Source organism: Poecilia reticulata, linkage group LG2, assembly GCF_000633615.1.
Source record: "Poecilia reticulata strain Guanapo linkage group LG2, Guppy_female_1.0+MT, whole genome shotgun sequence".
Lineage (NCBI taxonomy): Eukaryota > Metazoa > Chordata > Actinopteri > Cyprinodontiformes > Poeciliidae > Poecilia > Poecilia reticulata.
In genome coordinates this window covers 36,470,636-36,488,657 of record NC_024332.1, presented here as the reverse complement: position 1 = coordinate 36,488,657, position 18,022 = coordinate 36,470,636, and the positions used below count along the sequence as shown (strand labels likewise).

General features: G+C 37.2%; 3 protein-coding genes across 8 annotated transcripts in view; 1 reads left to right on the top strand and 2 right to left on the bottom strand.

Annotated features, from left to right (window-relative positions):
- The first annotated feature begins 496 nt into the window (after nucleotides 1-496).
- Nucleotides 497-8,608, top strand: LOC103461180 (F-box only protein 47). Of its 2 annotated transcripts, none has more exons than XM_008403524.2 (11): nucleotides 497-998; nucleotides 1,214-1,416; nucleotides 2,426-2,587; nucleotides 2,677-2,753; nucleotides 3,676-3,750; nucleotides 4,037-4,145; nucleotides 4,549-4,722; nucleotides 5,879-6,028; nucleotides 6,117-6,259; nucleotides 7,298-7,457; nucleotides 8,194-8,608. In XM_008403524.2, exons 2-11 carry the CDS (start codon nucleotides 1,224-1,226, stop codon nucleotides 8,292-8,294), a joined length of 1,344 nt encoding a protein of 447 aa, XP_008401746.1. In that variant the 5' UTR covers nucleotides 497-998; nucleotides 1,214-1,223; the 3' UTR covers nucleotides 8,295-8,608. The 2 variants fall into 2 exon arrangements, with proteins under 2 accessions (XP_008401746.1, XP_008401740.1); XM_008403518.2 differs by having other exon boundaries at nucleotides 497-1,102.
- A 51-nt stretch (nucleotides 8,609-8,659) lies between these two features.
- Nucleotides 8,660-13,258, bottom strand: LOC103461146 (ADP-ribosylation factor-like protein 6). Of its 5 annotated transcripts, XM_008403481.2 has the most exons (9): nucleotides 12,927-13,252; nucleotides 12,720-12,770; nucleotides 12,542-12,603; nucleotides 12,394-12,462; nucleotides 12,211-12,305; nucleotides 11,351-11,480; nucleotides 10,901-10,956; nucleotides 10,736-10,748; nucleotides 8,660-9,077 (listed from the first exon to the last, which is right to left on the bottom strand). In XM_008403481.2, the coding sequence occupies exons 1-9, from the start codon at nucleotides 13,047-13,049 to the stop codon at nucleotides 9,038-9,040; spliced, it is 639 nt and encodes a 212-aa protein (XP_008401703.1). In that variant the 5' UTR covers nucleotides 13,050-13,252; the 3' UTR covers nucleotides 8,660-9,037. The 5 variants fall into 5 exon arrangements, with proteins under 5 accessions (XP_008401703.1, XP_008401711.1, XP_008401719.1 ...); XM_008403489.2 differs by lacking the exon at nucleotides 10,736-10,748 and having other exon boundaries at nucleotides 12,927-13,253; XM_008403497.2 differs by lacking the exon at nucleotides 12,720-12,770.
- A 1,067-nt stretch (nucleotides 13,259-14,325) lies between these two features.
- The window catches only part of epha6 (eph receptor A6), a 194,331-nt gene continuing 190,634 nt past the window's right edge, over nucleotides 14,326-18,022 (bottom strand). The window contains exon 17 of the mRNA XM_008403535.2: nucleotides 14,326-16,343. Coding sequence (XP_008401757.1) covers nucleotides 16,229-16,343 — 115 coding nt within the window. The 3' untranslated portion in view covers nucleotides 14,326-16,228. The remainder of the gene's footprint in view (nucleotides 16,344-18,022) is intronic.

The following is an 18,022-nucleotide window of genomic DNA, read 5'->3' as shown; positions in this document are numbered from 1 at the left end:
TCTGACTCAAATCTAGAATTTCAGATATTTTTTCTCAATTCTGATTCCCCCCCCAATTTTTTTAGAAATGACTTTAATCTCCAAATTCAGACTCAAATCTAGGAAATCATATTTGATTTTTCTCAGAATTGTGACTTTTTCTTTTAATTTAGTCTCAGAATTGTGACTTTTGTATTTAGAAGTGTGACAGAATTATGATTTTTTTTTAAAGAATTGTGACAGAATTCTGATGCATTTTTTTTTAGAATTCTGACTCAAATCTAGAATTTCTCATATTTCTTTCCAAGAATTTTGACTTTTTTCTCAGAATTTTGAATCTAATCTAAGAATTTTTATGATTTTTAGAATTCCAAGTTTAATCTCAAAATTCAGACTCAAAATCTAGAAATTTAGATTTCCTCAGAATTTTTTTTATTTAGAATTCTGACTTTAATCCCAGAATTTTGACTTTAATCTCAAAATAGGGAACAAACATATGTAAAAAAAACTACTTGAATCTGACATGTTCCTCTTGAATTAGCTTTGCTTCACAATTTGCATTTGCCTCCACAAGTGTGCTCATCTGTGTAAAAGCTAAAATTCTGAAACTGAAGTCAGGATTATGATATTACAAATATGAGATTAAAATCAGACTTTTTGTGTGTTTTCTGGCACTAATGTTACTCCATAAAGTATGACTTTGAATCTAGTAGCGTTAATCTCATATTCATGACTTTAAATTATGAAATATATTGCCTTTTTCTGTAAAATGACAAACCTTCCATATAGATTTGCTTATATAACTAAATATTTTTGTTTGTTGTTAGTTTATATAAGACTACAGAGGTTTCATTTCTTCCCTAAATGTTTTTTATTTGTCCTAGTTGCCGCAAAGACTAAAGTCAGCCATTTTCGCGCCGTTGTGCTGAGATGTATCATTAGATAGCAACTTTAATACTCAGCTGACTATTTTTTTTTTTGCCGGTTTCATATTTTATTTGACATTTTTTAGCAAACAGGTCAGATTATTTTAAATATTAACAGTGTATTCTGTTAAGTACGATAGTCACTACGAGACTTAATCAACACGTAAAGTGAACAATTTTGAATGTAATGTATAAAGGTTAGTTTTGTTAGCATTGTTAGCTTATTTTAATCACAGAGCTATTGGGTTGCTAGCTTTCTTTCAACGTCGTCCAACTCGATAGCTTGAATTTTATCAACTTGTTTAAAGGTCATCAGGAATGATAAAGGTGAGAAAAACAACCAACAATACTAGGAAGTACTCATGGACACGCAAGTCTCATCATTTGAAGACTCCCCAGCGGCCTCGGCCCGTCAGAACCGTCATGACCCGCAGCCAGTGCACCTCCGCCGCGGGCTTCTTCAACGGACTCCCCGCTGAGGTGTTCCACATGATCCTGGATCAAATGTCCGGTGCGTGAAAAGCGCTAAACCCACAATACCAACACATCCATTAGATTTATAATAGATGTGGGAAATGGCGTTAAATTATTTAAAGAATATCTCACATTTATGAGAACATTCCTGGAAAAGTAGCACGGACAGATAAGCCTACAGGCGTGTCTAATTAAATAGCAATATTGTTGAAAATGTAATTTATGGTAGTAATTTAATTCACGGAGGACACCAATTATACACAGTTTCATTACACTAAATGAAAATGTTCACCAGATTAATATTTGTGTTGATTTCTTTGATTTCTTTATGACTGGAGTATGTAAYTCAGAAAGAAAGATAACAGTATAATACACAAATCTAATTTTCATCCAGTGTTAAATATTAAGTCACTTGGCTAATTAAACCCCCCAAGTTCAGTTTTTCAAAAGCAAGATATTTAATGCTAAAGTATTATGTTGTGGCGATACTGAATTAGTTTTTAAGCATCTAATTCAGTTGTTTTATCAAAATAAGTCTAAGTTTTAGTATTTGTACATTTTACAAGTTTTACTGTATATACTTAGTGTCTTTGTTTCTGTTGTTATGATATACAAAAAACTTGCTACGCCTGATGGTTTGGTGTTAGGGCAGTCATTCATCTAGCAGCCCGTCGTGTTTTTGAGTTAAAAAATGTTTAAAGTTGACAGGAAATTTGAAAATATCACTTGATAATCAAGTGTTATTGAAGATTGGAACAGTAACAGCAGAACACCAACTATAAAATCTTAAAAAATGCAAACATTTAAAAAAGACTTAAATAAATAAGCAATGCTAAGCCTGGTGGGGGCACAAATAAAGCCTGGTGGCCTGCCAGACTTATAATACACTGGGGAAACCCTGATATGGCAGATTATTCTCCAGAACGATGTTTTAAAAGACTTTTGGACTTGTAAAACATAATTTACCAGTGTAAATTTGATCAGTAACATTTGCTTCTTTTAAAGGTAAAACAACATGATGATTTTTTAACTTGTGTGTGTTTCAGTGGTGGACATCAGCGTGTTCAGCATGGTTTCAAAGGAACTCACCAGTTGCATTGTGAACTACATCTCCTCCCAGGCCTGGAGGAATAAAACCATCATCCAGAGCTTTCACAACCCCACATTGTTAGAACAAAGATCCACGCTGGAGCACTACAGACACCTGGGTAACTTATTCCCTTCCCTCTTTAAGCCAAGCTTATTCTTTATATCTTCTGTTTTTATTTTTTTGAGCCTTTTGATTTTCACATTTCAGGATTGTTGTTCAAGAGGTGTACCCTGCTGCTACCCACAAAGGACAGGTTAAAGTTCATATTTAGCAAGTTTTCACAGGTAAGGATGAAAAGAGGTAAGAGGACACAGTGTAGTTGAATGATTCATTATCAGTATTTTAAAATTATTCACAACCTTAATAAAATGCCAGGTTTGTGGCAAATAAATAATACATTTAACAGCAAAATAACCTGGTTACATATTGTAAGTGCGCACATCCTTGAGTTAATAGTTTGTTGATACATTTTTTACTTCAGTTGCAGCATTTAGTCTTTTTCTTTTAGCATTTTCTTGAGGCAGATGGCACATCAAAGCGTTTGATGCATTTGCTAGGATGGTGAAAATGAAGTTGGATCTCATTTTTCAACCTCTAAGTTTAAATTAAAACAAGCTAAAGAATAGGTTTAAGATTTTGGATGATCAAGGATATGAGATTTTCTCACCATCTGAGAGATTTGAAGATCATTTTTAAGGCAGACTGAGTAAATATTTCCAAGTCAAGATGTGGGATGGTGATGGACTGAATCCTGAAATTAAATTTCATTTTTGCCAACAGATTTGTTTTTTTATTTTTATTTTACAGGATAATAGTTACAGTGAAGGGAGAAAACTTTTGAAATGCTTTATGTTGTAATTTCCTAACCTGACATTTTTGAAAAAGATCACAAGTGATGAATGCAAAATTTGAGATTTGTGCCATATAAAAAAGTATTTTATGCACTAAAAAATGTTTCACCTAGCCTGACCTGGAGAGACAGAATCTCAGAGGCGTTCTCATGCTTTTTAATTATTTATTTAAGTCTGAAAGAATGTTTTGCTCTCCAGTCTCAGCTTGCTGTATGTTTGTTTTAGTGTATTCAGAAGAGAGCAACGTATCAGTGGCAACTCTTTCTGCTGTTTCTGGCTTTCTGATTCTGTACTTTCAGCCTGAATGTAATATAAACAAATAATTAGCATCTTATAAAATGATGTTGCATTTTAGATACCCTGCTTCATGTTGGAGCAGTGCCTTGCACCAGACTGCACTGGTTTCTCCCGATACGGCGTCTTCCTCCAGGTCAGTGCCTCGTTTATAAAAGCTGGATATTCTGTGAAAAATTTTAATAAAAAAATAAATGAATTAAAGGTGGTTACGTCTGCGGAGGCAGTCTGCTTGTTAAAGTGACATGGTGCTACAGAAATGTTGGAATTTCACATATTTATCCATTTAATCAATAATCCATCTTTCATTTTTGTGCTGTGTCATAATACCTAAAATCAGATTCAGCAGTTCAGTCGATAATTTAATGCAAACATGGGGTAATGTGGGTAATAATTGTGTTTTTACACTGATTGCTGCACAGACCCTGATTGCAGGATGGGATGAGCTGGAGTGCCACAGAGTGTTTGGCTTTCTTTGTGAACAAACAAACCTCCTGCTTAAGACCGAAGCTTTGCTCACCACAAAACCAGGTGCGTTCCCTTCAGAGTGTGGAAAATATGCCAATAAGTGATCAGTTATGTGGGATCAATGGAGAGAAAATCATCATGTAGGACTTCACCTTTCCTCTATAAGCTGATGAGCCTCATCTCTACTGTGTGCAGAATATTTATTTTGACCTATATGTAAAAATAATAGGGCTGTTATGGTTTGTTAATATGAGTGGTTCACAAAAACTGCAGTTTATTGCTCTTTAAGAGGACAAATTCAATATAATACTTGAAAATGATCTCAAAACAATAATTTTATTGTTTATTGCAGTAATTATTGGGACAATTTATTATTAAAGGCTTAAGCACAGAGAAGTATTTGATTTTAATGTGACAAAATCTGAAGTTTCCTTTTTAAAAAAGCAGTAACTGTGTTTGTTCTCAGGGCTGAAGCGATACCAGGAGCTGCAGCTTCGTCTGTTCTGCCGTAAAGTTCTGCTGGACCCATGCCAGAACCAGCCAGATGGACAGTTCTGGTTGGTTCAGCTGCTGAAGCCGTGGCCGCTGGTCAGCCAAGCCCACCTACTGTTCATCCTGTTTGGACCTTTGCTGCATGAGGGTGAGGTCACTTTTAGACAGCAGAGCGACTAAAGGTGTTGGGGTGCTGACATTTTTAGGACATGTCAGATGCTTTCACGCTCCTGAATAATTAAATGCTGTAAAATAATTTATCCACACTGCGACAGATACTGAATCTGCTGCCATGAATATAATAAGTGCTAAATATTTGTACAAATATTTCCTAATTATTAATGGCTTAGTAAAAGAAATAAAGGATAAAAATATCTCCTCTGCGACTTTTAACACAAGACGTAAAATCCTGACTTGGGCAGATGTTAGAAGGATGTAGTGGAAACGAGGAGAGCGACCGTTAACGGGTGTGATCTGTGGGAGCTAATTTAACGAGGAGAACGACCGTTAACCGGGAGCTAATTTAACTCCGGTAGCTGCTGAGTTAACCCACAGGAGAAACATTATGGATGAAGGTCGTCAGACCAGGTAAATCTCCTCCTGTGAATCCAGCTCAAAAGTTCTGCGTGAACTGGAGCACTGACTCCATCCAGAGATAAATAGTATAAAGTTAAAAKKAAATTTTGGTATTTTAAGGATGAAAATGACGATAATTCGTATATGTAACACAAAAATAACAAAATCAGGCAAAAGAAAGTTTTTCCAAATCAGTTTCTTTCAGTAAAAGAACTTATGAGACTTGAGCAAAAGCTGCAGCTGTGCGTCTTTTTGGGTAAAGCATATTTGTTTTTCATTCAGTGGGTAGAAAATCCAGAAATTTTACTCAAGAATACATAAATACTTTATAATAAATTTACTCAAGTCAAAATGAAAAGTACAGCGTAGTAAAAATACTCCTAAAAGTAAATTAAAAAAAAWATATATTTTTAATACTCGGATGTAATTGAGTGAATGTAACTACTTACTACCCAGCTCTGAATATATTTGGGTATTTTTTTTAATAGTTCTTCTAATTGTTTGCAATATTGCCACAAATCATGAAACAGGAACAGAGTTGTGTTTTCGTTACAACATTAGCGATATTCAGAAAAAATCTATTTAATTAAACAGGAAACACAATTAGTGAAGTAAATGTAACCAGTAAATACTCGCTCTGGTTGTTGGATAATGCAGAGTTTCAGTGCAGAAGGTGAAGGTGTTCTGCTGGTTTCTGTGCTGTGTTATCCGACCCGTCCGCCCTGCAGGTGTCCTGGGCTGGGAGGATCTGGTGGACCGGGGTCTGCCGCACAGCGCGCTGTGGGATCTGGCCAAGTGCATCCTGATGCTGTCCGGCACGCTGCAAGTCAAAGGCTGGAGCACCGACTCAGTGCTGTCGATCCTGGAGGAGCTCATTGGTATTTTATTTCACTGTGATTTGAAATTAGACAACGTTTCAGGTAAGTGAAGGATCAGCTGGAAAACGCTGACGTGTTTGATTTGCAGTCATCCCCCAGCCGTGGTACTTGGAGAACGTGGCCCGCCTGCTGGTGCTGTGTGGCAGCAGCCTCTGCTACACCTTCCTGGCCAGCAAGGCCCTGAATGGACGACTGGACGAGATCTCCAGGATCATCATTCATATCATCCTGGTGAGAGCAGATTTATCTGGAGATGAACTCGGCCTTCACAGGAGAACCAGGACTGAACAAACACTCATCATCCGTTTGGTTCGGGACACCTTGCTGCGCTCTTTTTGTTGTCAGAAGCGTCTGTCCTCTGGCGACAACAGGACAGTGTCGGCCACATTATTTCCACCCACTGGATATTTTCTCTTTTTGTAAACCTGAGAAAATGTACGTGAAAATTTAATATATATATATTTTTTACAGATTTTAAAATATTCAGACCTGCCAATCTGGAAGCAATGATTGGCTTATTATTGGTGTCTTAATTTTAGTGTAAATGTTCCTAACTTATCTTATGGATCATTTTATGACAAAGCAACAAAAGTCAAACAGAATAAACAAATTGTAACACAAAACATATTTTTTGTGTGTCAAAAAGAAAATAATTAAATTCTCTGGTAACATAAACAAACAGTAACACGTTTAGTTTTTTCCTTTAAGTTATTGTGTTGGACAATAATGTTGTTTTGAGACCATTTTCAGTGACATATTGATAATTGGATAATAATTAAAGACTAATAACCTCTCAAAGACTAATAGCCTTTAACTTAACACTTGAACAGTAAAACATTTTAAATCCTAATTAAAACACAACCACAAAATATATTTAAAATATAAAATAATATATGTTTTATATAGTTATGTAAAATATATATGTATATTTATTTATATATATGTATAAAAAATCTACATATATAGATTTTTATATATATACATATTTTGTATACATACAAAATATTATTAAAATACAAATATTTAAATCATTAAATTTTTATATAAAAATGTATATAAAACTAACCCACACACAACCAAAACCATACATATATTTTTGACATTTGTAAACAAAAATAATAACATATTAATCATTAAAATGGAAATAATGGAGCTCATTTTATTGATCCTGTGAATTAATCGATTGCTTATCGCGGCAGGCTTGCGTGTGCTTCCGAACAGGCGCTAATCGCTCCGTCTCCTGCTGTGTTCGCTCCTCTCCCGGCTCAGGTGTGCGAGAAGGACGGCTACCACATGAGCTGGGCGGTGAAGCTGGTTCAGCAGATCTGCAAGGTGTTCAGCTCGGCGCCGGAGAGGTTCACCTTCATCCAGCACCTGGAGAACATGTTCTCTGAAGTCACGAGAGAGTTCTACGAGTCGTCCGTGGCAGGTGGGTTAAAGCAGCTTAAACAGGAACATATTCCTATTTAATTATATACCAGGAATGTTTTATATTCCTATACATATATATATAGGAATATTACATCGTTTACACCATTGTTCTAAGTCTAGATTTAGGATAAATATTCAGAAATTTACTCATTATTTACTAAAATAAAATGAGAAAAGGTAGAGGAATTGTTTTTAAAAACTTGCTCAGGTGAGAGAGAGAGAGTGAGAGTGAGAGTGTGTGTGTGTGTGTGTGTGTGTGTGTGTGTGTGTGTGTGTGTGTGTGTGTGTGTGAGAGCGCTCAGACAGATGACATTTAGCTTCACCTCCTATTTTGCATTATCTCAGTGGAAAGCCATTCAGCTCAGGTTGCATAAGAGCTTCATTTGTCTTTGGCTGGACCCAGCCTGTCTTTTCTGTTTCACTCATGCTAATTCCTAATGGTATAATTGGACGGCCACATTGAAATGGATTTATTCATGTGAATAAGTCAGCCATCTTTAAGCAGAGAAAGCTGATAATAAGGAAAAGTCAGAAAACAAGAGAGATCTAGTCTGCATTCACCAGTAAAAAGAAAATAAAGCAGGTTGTTGTAAACTTGAACTTCTACTGACTTTGTTTACAGATTTTTCTAAATATTTTCTTTTCATTTCTTCTATATGGCGGGAGATGCAGTAATTTTGCCCCAGAAAAAAGCTCCAACACATCCTAAAAGCACATAAACTTTCTGTCTCCAGGGAACAACTTTGAAGACAGAGAGACTTTCCAGACTTTCTGCATCCTCCTGGACTCCAGCGCTCGCTTTCACACTAAACTGCTCCACATGTTCCTTAAATAAGGATTTATAGAAGGCAAAATATGGAAACAAATGTCAATAATGAAGGGGTTGTCTAAATAAAAGAACTGCACAAACAAAACCGAACCACTTCAAGCTGTTTAAATGCTTTTGTTAAACAGTTTTGTTATTTATTCAGCTATTAGTGTGTCGAACTTTTACAATGCAGTTCATAAGCTCTGTTGGAAGTGTTATTATAAGAGTATTTAATATTTATTTGTTAGCATGAAAGGTTTTTTGCAGTGTATTTATTTAATTTATCCATCTACCTGTAATAAATATGAACATGTTATTTAATAAAATCGTATTTTCTAATATTTCTTGTTGTTGGCTTGTTTTTATTTATATTAAAAAAAAAACACTGCATACACTGAGCAAATAAGCTTTTTTAATTTCCAATTAGTGCATCATTCGACTTTAACAGCATCTTCAGAAAACAAAAATAAAAAAAATAGATAAAAGATGGAATAGATTAAAAAAGCTTCTTCACCGCATGCAGAAAATTACCCAGATTATGTATAAATTCAGACTGCATGCACACTGTAGTGACATATAAGGAGTTGATGATTGGTGCTTCAAATAATCACTTGACTCAGATTACAGCTTTCATCTTTAGGTTGAGTCTTTAAAAGTGCAGCTCAGAGAAAAAGTGCTTGACTATTTGACATTGAAGTCTAAGGCTTACAACACCAAGAGTGATGAACACCTGAAACGCCGAGTCAGATCCAGTTAGCACATCGTCCCGATCACGCCTGGTCGTTCACCTGTTCATTGTTTTGATGCGATCTGCAGGAGAAAAGGGGGGGAAAATGGTTGAACTTCAGTCTAATTGATCTACTGGCGGCTTGGGTTCACAAAGCTCTTGAAGGGAAACAAACTAATATTTGTGGTGAGAAACGGCAAGAGCATTACTCAAGGAGAAATAAAAAAACTGGGAACTTTTTTTTTGTAAAGTTTGCGTCTTTTGGCAAAAAAGTGCATTTATGTTCAGCATCTTCATCTGTTCATTGTTGAACAACCTGCTGCAAATGTTTTATGTTTTTGTAGCTGCGCATTTAGAAAGTCTTGTTACACATTTTAATTTAAATTTAAGGCTGGAAAAGAGGCTCTTCCAACCAGTAACTAGTTACTGGTTGGAATATAATTTAATCAATTATATTTACTTGAGCAACTTTAAAAAAAGAAAAAAGATGTTTTAGCCAAAAATTAACCAGATACAGACACACACCTGCAGTTATTTTTTTAAAGTTTGACATTGAAAAATTGATTTTGGAATTCTTTTGCCTGATTCTGTTATTGTTTGTATTTGTATGAGTTGTTGTCATTTTTGTCCTTAAAATACCAACATTTCCCCATAACTTTATATTTTGGTCCATCTGATGGACCAAAATGATGTAATTCTTAAATATTAAATGATTGATAATTAGATTAGTAACTCAGTGCTTGAGTTACTAATTGAGTAGACTTTTTTTTTTAACAAATCAAGATCATGAATTTTCTCAAAGTGTTTAATAATGTATAGATAAAATGGTCAAACTGTTAAAATCTAAACTGCATTCTGTAACTGCTTTTTAAAACTAAACAAAACTTCACATTGATCAGCCTCCAGGATTTTATGATTGTTTTGGAACTTAGCAATTAAAATCACTGATTTTATGGTGCTAATTTCTAAACATTTGCAACAAATTTCACGATATTTGTGCTTACTTATGACGGTGAACGTGACTTGTGCTACTGGCTGTACCGACTACAACTTGACATCAGCGCTGTAGTAGAAGTAGGAAATGCTGCCACCTGCAGGTGGGAGTTGGCACTCTCTTAAGCTCAATGTTTTATCGCGATTGTGGAATTGTAAAAAAGTGGAAGGAATACCATGGGTTTAATGACTTACTTCTCTGAGTTTATATGTTGCTCAAAAGGCATGCCGGTTCAGATGGACGGCCATACCTTGGTGCAGCTGTTGGGTTTGTTTATCGTTTTCCATGATGCAGTTTGTTCATTAACTTTCTCTATGTTGTTCTGCCTTCACAGAGCACAGCAACATACCCCAATTAAATTAAATGAATCAAATTACACACAGGACTCTGTTTATGAATTAAGAGATTTTAAATGGACACTAAAATGCAGAGCATCTGCGTAAATAGGGCTGAACACAAATGCATGCAGCATTTAGTAAAAACGACATAAAACATTTTCACAAATACGTTTCTACTTACACAAATATGCACAACTTTGTCTCACATTAAATCCCCCCAAAACATAGTGAAGTTTGTAGTATTAATCTGGTTACTATGTGATGTTTGCTGTTGCAGCTGCATATATAATAAAGCAAAAGCTTTTGTGTTAAATAGCTGAAGTGGACTCAAACTACCTAACACAGACAAAGACACCTACAGAAATGTGCATCATTCCACAATGACAAGCTTTAGCTCTTGGGTACTTACTGTGCAATTTGATCTATGAGTTTAAAAGAAACAAAATAACAACAAAAAGAACAACTTATTGCCAGTTAGTTAAAGAGCTAAATGATAGACGGACTGTTCTGACATTTCAGTTCTGAAACCCATTTTCTCCATTATCCCTGCATGATGATAAAAAGGGAAAATTACCTTGCAGCCAGTCCAGCCCTTCCTGCAGACCTTCTCCTTTGATAGCATTGCTGGCACTGAAAAACAAAATGTGTAGCGGTTAAGTCGTTTATGGAGCATTCCCTTTCTCCAGCCTTTATTTTCTTGGACCCTGACTGTTTAAAGCTGTCCAGCTCTTAATCCATTCGGCCTCCACCTGTCTAATGAGTACACAAGGAGGAGGAAAACACATGTATGCAGGCGAGCCAAGCTGCTGAATAACTCCATGTGGCTCAGTCTCTCTGCACTGTTTAACCATGAATGAAGCAAAACTGGAAAGTCTGTCCCTGATTATGAACAGCAAGTAAACACGCTTTAGTTTCTGTGTTTATGGCGAGTAAGTTGGCTGCTTTCTCCTCCTTGAACAATAGAATTAACAATATAGCAGCTTTTCTGCTGATGACTCATCGAGCAGAGTAATTGATACTTTACCAGATGTGCCAGGGTTTGTCTTTGATGTTCTCCAAACACAACATTTGCGAGACCTTGACCGAAGACAGAGCGTCCCGCAGGTCTGTCTTGTTGGCGAAGAAGAGTACTGGGATCTTTTTGTTGCAGATATCTGGGAAGACAGATGTGAGGATAAGACACTAATTCTTCAATCACATTAATGTGCATCTGCAGTCTAAGGTAAATGACCCTCCAGCAATACCTTTGGACCAAATTTGAGAGAGCAATGAAACAATTTGATTGCTGTCTACCTGCTTTATTTCATCTTACACTATGCGTATGCTCCGTCATGCTGATGAAAATTTATCATTGTTTGAAAGCACCAGGGCAGATTTAGAAAATTACTTTTTTCATCCCCAAATGGTCAGTTGATACTTAAAAATAGAAAAGAAATGAAACAAAAATACAAATGTTGCAGCAAAAGTCAGGTCCTCTATCCTGACACAGCGAGACGCTGTGAGTTTCAAAGACTTGATCCGAATGTAGACAAACTGTACAAAACAAAAGCAGCATGAAAATGCAGCTTTTTCCAATATCACCTTTGTATTTTTAATGACAAGATCAGAACCAGCATCACAGCACTCAAAGATTTTTAATAATTAAAGTTGGAAATCAAAATTCCAAGTCTGACTTGAACACAAACCCTATAAAATAATTGAAAGCAAAACTAAATGCAGTTAATTTGTAATAATGGAAAAATGCATCACAATAGACAAGCTCGGATTAAATACACGTAAGCTTTTAGTTGTAAAATGTTCACATAGTGGCCATATTAGACACTTCTTAGACTAAAACGTCTATATTTGTGAAATGGGTAAAAAACAAATGTATATTTATTGTACCTTCATGGTTGAGGAGATTATCAAGCTCCTCCTTTGCCACAACCATTCTCAGTTTGTCGCTGCTGTCAATGACGAATATGATTGCATTGCTTTCTCTATAAAAAAAAAAAACAACAATCACCAACACAATAATTGAAAAGTTGCATGTAGAATATGCAAACATCATCTGTTTTTGTGCCCTACTTGTAATAATGCTCCCACAGGCTTCTGTATCTGCTTTGGCCTGACATGTCAAAGACTGTGAAGGACAGGCTGCATGCAGAAAGAAAAGCAGCATGAGTGACGCAACATCAGCCAGATTCTGAAATGCTGAAATGTTTTTGCGTTTTACCTCGAACTCTTGAACTTTTCAATGTTGAAGCCAATTGTTGGGACTATTTCTTGAGCCGCTGTCTACATGCACACACATTTGCACACACGCACAGACACATGCAGACACACAAATAAAGACAAGTAATAGCAAAAGTATGTCAACTATGAAACAAGGGGAGGTATGACGTGGGCTTTACCTGACTAACATGTTTCCACTCTTCTGACAATGGACCTAAATGATTTGGATGCTGAAAATGAATGATTGCAAAGAAGTAATAATAATAGGCATCCAAATGTATACTTTAATGGATTTTAAGATAATTTATCAGCCAACTAATTGTGTTTACTCTCAAGACGAGGCTGAAGAAAGAAACCAGCAGTAAGAATAACATCTCAGAACTTACATTAGATGGTTTGAGCTGGTTGATGATTGTCGTTTTGCCGCCGTTGTCCAGACCCAAGCACAAAACGTTGACTTCTTTCTTCCTTAGGCCAAGCCAGCCTGACAGTTTATCAAGCAGCCCCATTTCACTCGGCTTGATGCAACACCATTTAGATTTTCAACACATTACCCCATAGATGGCCCGATTCGATCAGGACCAGACGTGTTTGCAGATTTTCTCTAAAGCGAATGTTAATGATAAAACATAGGCTTCGCCAGCGCTCCACCGCTCTCGCTGTGAATAGATGAGATGCTGCCTGGCCATTGCCAGCTTGTGGCAGGTAATCCTATTACGGTGAATTAAATCCAGTGAACCACCCGGTGGCCTGCTCGTGGAGTGTGGAGCTCTGCAGGCGCCCAATCCTGATGCATTTGATTTATTACACTGTAACACTCTGAAGGATCCCCCACTTTAGCTGCTGGGGCCTGTTATAGAAACATGGCACCCAACAGAAGAAGATGCAGCTCTTTTCTTTCCTGCAACCACTGACTCACATGTTGATTAAAAGAATTACTCATTTTGGGACAAACGTAGGTCTGACGTGTCATTTTTTTTTTTACAGCAGGAAATATGAAACTTTTCCATGGTATGTTTGAAACATGCATGTCCAACAGCTTCATCTTTTGGCTGTTACCAAGTAACAATAACTTGCAAAAAACAATCGTACCTCTAACTTTTTCACATTTTGTCAAGCTACAACCACAAACTGAGTTAGCTTTTTGGGGATTTTATGTGAGAAAACACAAAGTAAAGCATAACTTTGAGGTGGAAGGAAAAATAATCACGGTTTTCACTTGGTTCACAGACAAAAACCTAAAATGCGTAGTTATTCAGCCTCTCTGCTTCTTTAACAACCTGAAACATGGTGGTGGCAGCAACACGGTGTTGGACAACTTTCTTCTGCAGGGAAACTGGAAACAGTTGTAATGGGAAGATTCATGGAGCAAAATGCAAGAAAATTACATCAGAAAAGCTTTTAGAGGATGCAAAAGACTTGAGGAATGGTTGAGATCAATAGATTTTAACGTGATGATCACAGATGATCATTTCTTTAAAATTAAGAATTTCAGTCATTGGATGTGAAAAGTTGGTAAAGACACACCCAGAAAAAAAACGACAAATGTAATAAATATTTATCAATTTTCTTCCACTTCACATTACTTTATGTTGGTCTCCCACATAATTCTGATATTGCTCTCTCTGGTCATAATGTGACAAAATTTCCTTGGTTTTGGTTTAAGCGCTATACACTCACTGAAAGATTTACTGAAACACGATTTTCCATCTTCTAAGCCGACGTCGACAAAAACATTTACCAGCCTCTCACCTGGAAATACAACAAAATCCCCTGAGCAGTCTAGCCACCAGAACCGTTCATCTTTATTTGCAAATAAATATCCGCTGTAACTGCCTCTTACAGTGTGCAAGATCTACAACATCTCTTTGGAAATGATAGAAAAATAAAATACAAGAATTATAATAAGTATACTTGTACTTTGTACAAAAGAACGTTCTAACATTGCTCAGCAGTAGAACATGCTAAACAAACAGCATCTGATAATCTCAGAAGTCATGTAGAGGGGTGGGCGTTTGAGTGTGTGTGTGTGTGTGTGTGTGTGTGTGTGTGTGTGTGTGTGTGTGTGTGTGTGTGCATGACCGACCTCGCTGTGACCCAAAAGGCACACATCTCCAGATCCAGTTGGGTTTAATCTGTGAGTTATAAAAGCTGCAGATAATTAATTTCATACGATTCAAAGAAAAACAAAACTAGGTCCTGTGACTGCACTGAAACTTGTGAGCTTCTATAAAGTGTTTCTGGCTTGCATGGCTAACAGACTGTAAGGCATTCTGTGTGTGTTTGTGTGTTTCTGCTCATGTTTAAATGACACAAGATGAATTATGATGCTGCTGCTTATGTTGCGCGTTTCTCTTTCTCCTTGGCCAAACAATCGTAATATTAGTTATTCTCTGCCAACATATCTATTCCCACTTCATATCGGACTAAGCTTACTGCCACAATTGCTACAATCTTCACATGACCACAAAGTAAAGCACAAGCGTTTGTTTAAATCTACCAGAAATTGTCTGTTTCCTCTGTCCTCACAAGCCGAGTTAGTTGTAGAACTCAAATCAAACATAGGGAATTTTGTAGGTTTTTTGCTGTGTTTGAGTGTGTGTGTGTTGAGGCAAAACGACATGATGCGACAGGAAGAACCGTGCGAGTCCGTGTTAGCTCTCCAGATAAAGAAAAAACAACTGGAAATATCTAAACTCTGTGAACATTCATATAGTAAGACAGTGGAGTTTGTGGAGTTTTTCAGGCAATGTTTAACATTCACAATCAAAAGTGAAACAAAACCAAGTAAAGTTGATCACACGACTGTGTCTACACTGGTTGCTAAAAACCGTCAGACCTGCAGGGTGATTTTTCTGCAAGACATTAGGAACCGGTGGAAGTCTGTCGTTTCATGATTCATCTCCCACGGAGATGCTGAGGTGACTGCATAATACTGTATTGCTGATTTTGATAAAAAAAAAAAAAATCTTTTAAATAAAAAAAACATTTAAATAAGTTCCAGATTTACTAGGGCTTTCACATACACAACTGCACATATATTGATATTAGGTTATAATAATAATTAACTGTCTATACACTTTTAAACATTCAGTAAATCTCTATAACTTACTTTTCACTTCTTCCTTCAAGTATTAGTGTACCAGATTCTCTGGACATCAGGTAACTAAAACAATCCAAATAAACCTTTATATTAAATAATAAAACTCTAAACTAAAAAATACTGAGGTTATTTCTCTTTTCAAAGGACAAAAACAGATAGATTGCACACCCGATAGCAGCTACATGAGCAAGGAAAAGAAAACAAAGTCCAAAGATTCGGTAGATTACATTTGCAAATCTACATTTCTAGTATTGTTGCTCCACACACAAAAAGTACGGCTGTTGCAACAAGGCATTACATTCCCCTAAGTGAGGGCCTGGGCCAGTCTGTGGAGTCAATCAGGCCGGAGTAGTCTGGCAGAACCAGGCGTACGACGTGAGGGGTGTTCAGTAGAAAAAAAGTCCAAAGGGAAGAGTAGGAGACCAGGAAGATTTACGCTGGAATAGTCCTTTCAATGACGTCCTGCATGAGATGAGGACTCGACACTCAGGCACAGGCTGTAGACCGTCCCTCGGCTGGGCTAGACTTCACTTCCTCCTGTCTCGACTACCTGTCCGTCCCAGGCTGCAACAAAAACGGGCGTCCTCATACATGGAAGCCCTTCTCCTGTTCGTGCAGCAGCTGAAACTGAAGGGTCTGTATGCTGCTGATGATCCGCCTCTGGTGGCCGATCAGCTCCACTCCAATACGCCTCACATCTCTAGGCCAAGACGGGGAACACAAACGGAAGAAACAAACAGAGAAACACTTCAACTATGATGGCATGTTAGTTTGGATTTCTCTACAGTAGTTTTCTCAAACTTCTTCAGGCTTAGGACCATTTAACTCATCTAACAAACACTCAGACCTAAAACATCATCTTAATATCAGTCTCTTAATGGACTTATTGTCTTCTTTCTTCAATCTAATGAGAACCATACTCTGTACTCGGGGCGTTTTGAGTTATTTACAGATTCTGAATGATCTCTCCAATCATGTCAATCACATGGAAATAAAAATAAGTTTTACTACCAAGTGTTGTGCGTATTAATAACATTTTAGGGATATTTGTAATTGGAAGCACAATAAAAGAAAAATAGACTTGAGTTGCTTTGGCAGAAACAAAAATCCTCTTCTGCACCATTAACAATGATCCACCCATTGTTTTCAATTGTATTAATCTGTTGTATTTAATTAATTTAATGTATTCATTTTTAATTAAATAACAATAACAATAGCTGCTGGCGTGTGAGCAGAGAATCACAAGCAAGTAAAGTCCTAAAGACAAAGAACAGTTCTCACTGCGACTTAAGTCCTTCCGTTCACAGAATAGAGCCGTTCAAAAGAATCGAAAAACATCAATACTCTCAGCTTATGTTCCTCTGATCATATAAATAGTCCTGCCGTTGTTTTCTTTTCACGGGTATCTCCAGTTTTTCTTTTGAGAGACCCGGTTTTAAGCCACTTATTCATTATTATTTTTAAACACAATTTTTCGGCAAGCTAGCTGTGCGTCGCACGTAGAGCTGACGTCACGGCACATAAACGGTCGTTTTCCTGCAGTACCTCGGGGACCACTGGGGGGCGCCAACGGACCGCAGTTTGAGAAAGACTGATCTACAGAACAATGTCAGCTGTATAGCGTCATAAAAAGTACTGCCAACTTCAAATACCCACAGAGCCTTGGAAAAGTACTCATACCGCATGAAGTGTAGAAAGAGTAGGAGCTTCTAAAAGAGACTGTCTGTCCACATCAGTTCTCAAGTTCCACCAACACTCAATAAAATTTAGGTGTGGACTTTGACTGGGCCCTTCCAACACATAAATATGCTTTGATCTAAATCTGTCCATTGAAGCTCTGGTCATATATTAAGGGTTGTTGTGATATTAAAAGGTGAACCTCTGTCTTTGTCTCAGAATTATTCACACTAACGGGTTTTCTCTCTGGACTGCTCTATAGTTAGCTCCATCTCTCTTCCCATTAACTGAGCAGCTCAGCTGTCCCTTTTGGGGAAGAGCATCCCCTCATTTGTGCAGCTGATGTAGCATCACGCAGAGCAAAGGCCATGTCCCTTACACAGCTCATGACAAACTTGTGAATTGATATCCTTATGGCTTCCTTTTGACAACAGTTTTCTGCTTGCTACTCTTCTGTAAAGACCAGATTTGTGGAGTGCACAACTAGTTGTCCATTGACTAGGCTGATGCTTGTAGCGGCCATTCGGTGGGAGTCAGAGTACACTCTGGACAGGTTGCCAGTCCACCACAGGGCAACACAGAGACACACAAGCACACAGACCCCAGGTGTCCTGTTGACGTATTCTCCCATCTTTAATTGTGGATTTCTGCAGCTCTCCCAAAGCTACCATGGGTCTCTTGACTGATCCTCTCAACGGTCAC